This window comes from Haliotis cracherodii, unplaced genomic scaffold (genome assembly GCF_022045235.1).
Source record: "Haliotis cracherodii isolate W230 unplaced genomic scaffold, xgHalCrac1.p SCAF_1, whole genome shotgun sequence".
Taxonomy (NCBI): domain Eukaryota; kingdom Metazoa; phylum Mollusca; class Gastropoda; order Lepetellida; family Haliotidae; genus Haliotis; species Haliotis cracherodii.
In genome coordinates, this window is record NW_027266264.1 from 59,729,598 (window position 1) to 59,738,298 (window position 8,701).

An 8,701-nucleotide genomic window follows, 5' to 3' on the forward strand; every position below is an offset into this window, starting at 1 on the left:
AATTTTTCACTTGCCAGCGTTGAACCTGCCTTGCCCATCGCAGTCTCTGTGTCGATGTTGAGCAGTCAGTACCATTCCTCGGAAAGGACGATACGCTCGGAGTCCAGCAGCACGAAGTCTTCGTAGTACTGTACCTTGGCTAATGGGATATCCCAACGCTGTTGCTGCCGTCGCGCCATCGCCGTTACAAATCTGTTTTGCAGGTGAATGAGCCGTATCTGACCGTCTTCCAGTGGTGTTGTCACTCGGGGACGTCCGGTTCTAGGCCTGTCCTGTGTCCTCCCTGTCTGCCTGTACCGTTGAATCAGCCTGGCTACTGTCAATGGTGTAGAACCAAACCTTCTGGCAATTTGGACCTGTGCTGCCCCCATTTCGGTCATACCGATGGCTCTCTCTCTGTCTCTGCTCCTGTGACAGTCGTGGCATTTCTTTTGTGTGCTTTCATCACATGTAGTTATACCCTGCAGACGAACGCATTTATACAGCTAACATTCATGTGCAGTTTATGCCATAGGCGGGAAACCTGTTTCAACATTCTTTTTGTCCCCGCACGAGCGCCGTCAAAGGTGGTGGTGTTTTTTGGTACCTGTTCCTGGGCAGTCATATTCCCAATACCCACTTTCCACTAGTTATCGCTGTTTTTAGGAAAATTACAAATTGCCAACCCCTACTTTCTTTTGCCGCTTAGTTTATATATATGGAATAGAAGATGAATAATTATCTTCTTTTTTTTCTTTGCCCTGTAAACGCCGAAATAAGGCAACGCTATCTTCCGGGGCATTTCTGTAATCACTTTCATCAACTGTAAATAAGCTTTTATATTATAGACACAATATTACACATGCATATGTGGGCCTTATACTTTCGCAAGTATTGTCAAGACATTCACAATCAGAGGCGCTTGTAAAATCTCTTACGCCAAGGCAAGTTTAGTCGAATGTTTCTCTCGTGTCGGCTTCATCCGTTATCCCATTCAATTTAAATGGCAAGTATAGTGAAATAATGAATGCGATTTTGTTGCGAATATCAATTATCCTATATACATTTAGTCATTTTCCGAGAGTCTAAAATTCATAATATTCGTAGGAAGTGTTTAAATATACAAGTGAAAATGCTGAAATCGCACGCTCCGTAATCGGCCTAAAGCTACCGGCGCAGCGGTGACAACTGTTTTCAATGGGTGATAGGTTTGCCGCGTTTATCCATCTTGTGATTCATAGCCGTTATACATATACGGTTCCTGCTATTTCTGTTAATCATACAAAAAAATAACAACATTGCACATATTGTGGAATGTGTGAAACGACCTTTGATCTTGACATTGTGAATAATTAAAATAACAATTAACAATCAGTAACCAGCGTTAAATTGCTAACATCATGTTTGGGTAATAAAACCTCAGCTTCCCTCGACCCTATTCCACACAATAAATGCATGTCTAGATTGTTACTAAGGAGATATAAGTTGTGGAAACGGTAATCAAATGAATGAACAGAAAAGAAGACAATGTACAAACAATCTCATTAAAATCAGATCTTAGTTCTCGCTATCGCTGAACAAAGATCTGAGGACATCCCATTACAGGTCACGTCAGAACGACCTTTCATCCGGCCAATCAAAGCGTCGCTTAACAGATCACGAAAGTGACAGTCGGAATGCGTTTTCTAATCATGCAACCTCGAAAACGTTAACACGGGATATTCCGAACGAAAGTTACGGCCCGTACGACTGATTCCGTCAAAAGTATCGTCTATCTCTCGCTTCCATGGTATAAACATTTGAACGGAGGAGGCGTTGCACAGTACGTGGGAAGCACTGTCATACAATCTCATTATTATATTACACATTCAGGAATGTTCGTTTGTTCAGTTTTTAAAATTTTAATCGAGAGCTGTGTCAACATATTTTTCAAGCGTAGTCTGAAATGGAAGTCGCTTGGTTGAAACGAGAAAGCTGCCTTCTAATTGGCTGATGTCGACTTCTTGTTAGTCATTCCGGTCAAAGTTCGCGAAAGGTCGTTCTGACGTGACCCGTAATTGGATGTCCTCAGATCTTTGTTTAGCGGCAGCGAGAACTTAGATCTGATTTTAATGAGATTGATGTACAACAGAATCCGAGGCAGAAACATGCAGACTGGGCGTCGTCCCGATCGTCATGATTGTTGATATTGCGCAGTGCGTCAAACCCCGGGAACCCGTTTTAACCTCCTAGGAAGGGAATCCCCTTACTGGGGGAATTTTACGTTTAGGGGACAATTTCGCGTGTTGTTTTTTATCGTTTGTTTTACGCTATTTCCTTTTTTCCAAAATAATTTAGTCAAGCATTTATGATTGAGTGTGTCCCAAAGTATTAAAATCTGCAAAGTTGTTATGTTGACATTACTTATCATTTGAAAGTCGGCAACCCATGCTTGCCGTACAACTCGTCATGATATGGCTGAAATATTGCCGATGTGACGTTAAATATTAACTCACTCACTCACTCACTTGCCGTACAAGGCGACTATGCTTGTCGTAAAGGTGACTAACGGGATCGGGTGGTCAGGCTCACTGACTTGGTCGATGCATGTCATCGTATCCCAATTAAGTCATATAGCTGGAATATTACTGTGTGCGAGTTAAACAAAGTCTTTGCCAACCAACAAGCATGGGTTAGTCCATTGGGGCGTATTGTCCTGGAATCCTCACGCGGGTTAGCGTATGTTTGAATTTTCGGATTACAAACGACGGAGTTGATAAAAGTTGGCACATGGTAAAGCTAAGGCTTGGAACTAATAATCAGTATTTTACTAAACAAACACGATGTCATGGTCGTTAGCTGAGAATTGCATTAAGTAAGAGAATGTATGGATGTCAACTTCTTTATTATGAGGAACACAATTAACGTTTCGGAGTATATGCTTACTGTTTCATTAGGCGAATGCTCCCTCATTCAAAATATTAAATCCTTATGTGTATATCATTTTCCCTACTAAAAATACTGTACCACAATAAATAAAGAGAGAGAGGAATTCTTAGCTGTACACAAATAGCCATCATTGACTCATATATTCGACGAAATATGTTTGCTGTATCCTACGAGGTCGATAAGAAGCCCAAAATATAATTGATATCCTGAGCAACACACTATACCAAGCTGTATACGAGGGCTGGGACGGGTAACTCGGGTAGTCGGGTGGGTCCTGAGGAGGACCCGAGTACCCACAGGCCTACCCGGACCCGTGGTTAGTCAAGTGATATATTGTTTAATGACAAAAACTCACTAGAGCTCAGTGGTTACACTACAAGCAACTAATGTTCGCATTTCTTTCTGGTGTTGCACACATTCCTTTTGACTTGTATAAGTTTGAGTCAAGATAAAGCTTTAATCAACTTCAGTGTTCACATGATTTGTTCGTTTTATAAGAGATGGCACGCGCTCGCGGTCTCTGGTTTCATATATGTATATATCTGGACAGTTTTTGCCAGGGCTACAGTTAAACTATTCCCAATTAGACATTGTGTTCCCAACTCTTGAGACCTACAGTGGATACCCGGGTAGGGTCGGGTAATAAGGGGTCGGGTACCCGGGTAGTAAATCTGGACTCGTCCCAGCCCTACTGTGTACGCATAACTGTTAACCTTACCTCATAACATATTCATCTCATAAAAATATAACTTTACTCCACTTGTATAATTTATGATGATAACACATACCAAAACAAACCAAAAAATGATAAATTTCTACTAGTAATTATGATACCTTAACTATTGGGCACTTTGGCAAGGAATATAGATCTAGTGCCAGTTTCTAACACTGCGATAAGACAAACAAAATATTTGTATTGATCATTTTACTTGACAGCGACCGTGTGGAAAGGACACGAGTTAGCTCCCTTTATTCACTTCCTTTCGTCTGCCAAGATGGCTGCCTCTGCGGGGAGAGCGTTGTTGATGGTAACTGTGCGATTACTAATGTATCATAAGAGCTTCTATGAGTGTCTATTTTTTCATGAATATTTTCCAACATGTGATGTTTTGATTTTTCGAAAAAAATTAGTCACCTGTTATGTCAGCGTATTTCTACATTCTTTTCGCTATTTGACTTCTAACTTTTGATCGTGCTCTTCAATGTCATTCAGCAGACACAGATACTAGATCCTAGGGCTAGGTCCAAATTTACTACCCGGGTACCCAACGCCCTATTACCCGACCCTACCCGGGTACCCACTAAAGGTCTCAGGAGATGTCTCAAAATGTCCGGTTGGGAACATTTTTAGCATAGCCCTGGCAAAACGTATTTAGATACATGTATTAAACAATCTGGTCATTCATACACTGAAGTCGAATTAAGTTATACCTTTCTTCAGCCATATGAAAAATCAGAAGGAATGCACACATTAGTGACTTGTAGTGTAACCTTAGAGTTCTAGATAATTTTTGTCATTAAACAATATATCACGTGACTAACCACGGGTCCGGGTAGTCTTGTGGGTACCCGGGTCGTACTCAGTACCCACCCGACCCAGGTACCCGAGTTACCTGTCCCAGCCCTACTACCCAGGTACGCAACCCCCTATTAGCCAACCCTACCCTGGTACCCACTGTAGGTCTCAAGAGTTGGGAACACAATATGTCTTATTTGCGAAAAACGTATGAAAGGGCTTTGCATGATAAGTCAAGTCACTCTAGAAGTTCACATCTCACAGGACCATCTACAAGTTTGTCAGCACCCTATAGGGCCTATAATATTAGTAAGAAGCCTCGTCTGTGAGTTTGGTAGTACAGAGTACTAGTTACATGGCCCTATGAACAGGCACCCAAACGTCAGGCACAATGACAGTTTTCAGTCCAAGTTCTTCCTATATTGAGGTCATGCAAATTGGTTTGAAACATTTGATTTTTTCATTGCAGCACATGGGTAGGTGTTAATTGTGTGAAGCCCTTTTCAGGTGTACCCTGCATGTTCTGAAGACATGTCTGTTCATTAAAAATGTGCTCCAAAACGCACCCGGAGCCTATGGATCGCGCTTCACGTGCACTCTTGTTAGTTTTAAATAAAGAATCTGTTCTCCAAAACGCACCCGATGCATAATGATCGCATCCCCTGAACACACCAACGTATGGCTGTGACTGTACGTGAAATGTGAGGGCTGTGAACAAATATAAGGCGGTAGCGCGCATCAGTTAGTTGGTTGGTCAGAGTTCGTTAGAGAGTTCGTTAGTTACATGGTTAGAGAGATGGTTTTAGACATGGTGTTAGACAGTGTTAGGACTCCCTTAGGAGTAACTGTTAGAATTAGCATTTAGTTTCTTTCATTTGAGGTTGATTCATCTTTTCTTCACATAATAACAGGTAATCACGTTTAGTTCCTTATAGATCTTCATAGTTTTTTAATAGGTTATCATGTTTATATATATTGCTAAAATCAGTGTAAAACTACTCCCTCACTTACTATGTTGCTCTGTATTGTAATTAGAATACCTATGTTTAAGCAAAGAGTGTAACTTACGGGGCGATGAACCAGAACATGTGCCTTCAGTATTATCTACTCAGAAAATGGAGCTAGATTTGACAAGGAAGCCCCCTAAACAAGAGATGTTGACACCTTCATGATCAAGTGTAGGAATGCAAGCTGGCACACACCTCAGTTGCCCATTTAAAAACATTGACAATGACACGTGTTCTTGTAGACTTTTTATTAAAAGTACTCTTGACCCCCTCTATTTTGAGCCATGTACTCAGGCCTCTCTGGGCCTCATTACATAAAGTAATTTTAGTGCAATGACTGTTGCAAATCCTATACTTTAACATACTTATAGACAGCCTTTGTGGTCTAGTGGTTGAGTGTCACCTGCTGTGTCATACCAAAAGATGTAAGAAGATAGTACTTCATGTTACCCTGCCTAGCACTTGGCATTAAGGGGCTGAAACAAGGACTGGTCAGCTCGGAGTCAGAAAACTGTATCTGAGTGGGGTATTCATATTAAACTGCGGCATGGTTTCTCAGTGGGCCTGCACTAAGAATAGGCATTAGCCAGGTCTTGTACAAGCAGCTATACACACATACACACGTGCATGCACGTCACTATAGAAGTGCGATGATCTTTAATATGATGTTAAGCCCCATTTCACCTTACCTCACCATGGACTTATATATAATATATGTTACTTGTAGCACTAATTTTCACTTAGCTGCTTTTATTTTTCAGAACGTAAAACCACATGTGCCTTTGATAAAGTTTCCATCCAGAGTTATTTCCCCAGCAGGTAGGTTTCTTTCTATTGTCCGATGTCAATCAAGATATTGGGATTTTTATACTTAAGATTATCTTCACATGTACGAGTCAATGTTTTCACATTTTTGTCAGCCAAACCTGGTTCCCGTTCCACAAAGCTATCATAGTGCTAAGTCGATCGTAACTCCCATACTTTAACATAGACGTACGGCAGTCGTAGCGCTAAGATCACTTTGAGGAACAGGACCCAGGACATACCTTTACTTTACGTTCATGTTGTAGGCACATGGATCGCTCCATTCTTTGTTGGGGTGGTCGGGTAGCCTAGTGGTTAAAGCGTTCGCTCGTCACGCCGAAGACCCAGGTTCGATTCCCGATATGGGTACAATGTGTGAAGTCCATTTCTGGTGTCCCCCGCCGAGATATTGCTGGAATATTGCTAAAAGCGGCGTAAAACCATACTCACTCACTCACTCCATTCTTTGTTTATTCTATCATTTTGAGTCTTGGTGAATTAATATCACGAGAAAGAATGGACTATGAGAAGCCCTGTGGTTAGTTAACGCAAGAGTATTCAATTTCTTATATCGGTATTAATTAATGCTAGCTCCGAAACAACTTTTTGGAAAAAGAGGGGTGCATTTTATCATCACAACATACCACAGTTCTGTAGGACTGCAGATGTTTTGCTTTAGTTTATGGTAGGAAAGTTATTTATTGACGGCTATACAGCTGTACTGTTCAATTTTGAAATGTCAGCATTATTGTATTTTTATCCAAGGTATTGGTGGGCCATGTGCCCTGCTGTCTGAGGTACTGCAATTCCCTGTGAGGAGTTTCACAGGCATCTATCAGATGTGCCAGGATCCAATGATAGTTGATTTAAACCCCAGATTTCCTCCTTTGTTTGTCATCACCATGTCCGTTCTCATTGGCGGCTTTCACAGAAATGGCAAATGATTAACACCTGCAACACAGCATTCCTCCCACATTGAGTGGGCATTTATTCAAAGCATCAATAAGTGCCCCTCACTTACTCACAGTAATGTTATTCTTTGTGCATGTTAGGTGCAGCATCCACACCACCCCCAGCTCATGCATCTTCTCCAGCAAGACCACCAGCAGACAGCAAGCCCATTGGCCGAGGAACTCGTGGATCAGGCATTGATTATAATGATCTCCCCGTGAAATACCATCGGAAAATTATATCTCAAGAGGAAATGGAATATATAGAAGTAAGAAATTGGTGTAAATTGTTTTTATCTGGAGTAAAGCACATTGTGAAATTATACAGTATGAAATGAAGTACATGTGTTTATGAAGATATTTCTTATAACATAAGAGGGATATTATTATTTTTTGCCGTATGATAATTCAGAATTTCAGAATCAGCAGTGTGTATTGTCCACTAGAAAGCTAGAAAATCGAGATATACACTCCAAGCTCAATACATGTATGTAGTACAAACATAATTTGCTGACTGCTGTAATTGGAAAACTAGACCAGTTGGTAAAACTGTAATTGTTTGGTTTCACACAAAATTTTGATCCCTCACCATCACTTGTCAGCTATCCCCAAACACAAATACTATGAGAAATGTCATGCTTCAATTTAATTTAATAACTGCAATATGCTTGAATGTGACGTTAAACCCCATTTCACCTCACCTTTATGCCAACACATTTGGATAAGTAATTTTCCAAATAAGCAGACCTATTTTTCTACTCCTTTGAGCATGTTGAGGACAACATGCCAAGGACTCTCAGGTTGTTGGTTGGAACCGGGATTGGTGCTACTCTGTTGCCACCCTTTGTTAACACCAATAATTACACTTATTTTCCAAAGTTATAGTTGAACTAATTTTCAAGTTTAAAAAAAGTGGCAATTTGTGACTTTTGTGTTTCAGAAAGGCGGCCAAGTGTGATGTGTGTCCTTCCTGTGTTTAGTGTAGCTCCTCAACACAGCTTCCCTCGTCGAGCTGCACTCACACAGTACTCCGTAGTAAAATACCTCATATTTTCACAATCACAAATAATCAACAGTGGAAACAACTTGACCTTCTGTGAATGGCAGTGGTGTCGGTAGTGCTTGAATAGGCTGTTGATGTTATAATTAATGAATGACTGAATGAATGTGTGTATGTTGATAATAAAACTGTTTTGAGTTTTCTCTGAATTTTTTTATTGTTCCTGTTGTACAAAACATTATCTTGCTTCTGGAATATTCTCATACATTCCTGTGGATAACTCAAAATTCAGCATACCCGGTACATACAATGAGCAAACAAGAAAAGGGTTCTATATGTATAACAGAACTTAGGAAACACACAGACATGAATTGTGCTGCTGCCTGGGTCGACTGATTGTAGTTTGGGATTCTAGATTTTTCCTCTTTATAAACGTCCAGCATCACACACTGGCTGAACCCTGGGGAAATTCTGAGTGAATACTGTTATGTTCCAAATTGTGAAAACGATCCATCAC

General features: G+C 40.7%; 1 protein-coding gene across 1 annotated transcript; it reads left to right on the forward strand.

Annotated features, from left to right (window-relative positions):
• The first annotated feature begins 3,889 nt into the window (after nt 1–3,889).
• On the forward strand, nt 3,890–8,379 carry LOC139466373 (alpha-ketoglutarate dehydrogenase component 4-like). The gene is made up of 4 exons (XM_071248167.1): nt 3,890–3,935; nt 6,192–6,249; nt 7,287–7,453; nt 8,125–8,379. The coding sequence occupies exons 1-4, from the start codon at nt 3,903–3,905 to the stop codon at nt 8,140–8,142; spliced, it is 276 nt and encodes a 91-aa protein (XP_071104268.1). The 5' UTR covers nt 3,890–3,902; the 3' UTR covers nt 8,143–8,379.
• Nucleotides 8,380–8,701: the final 322 nt, after the last annotated feature.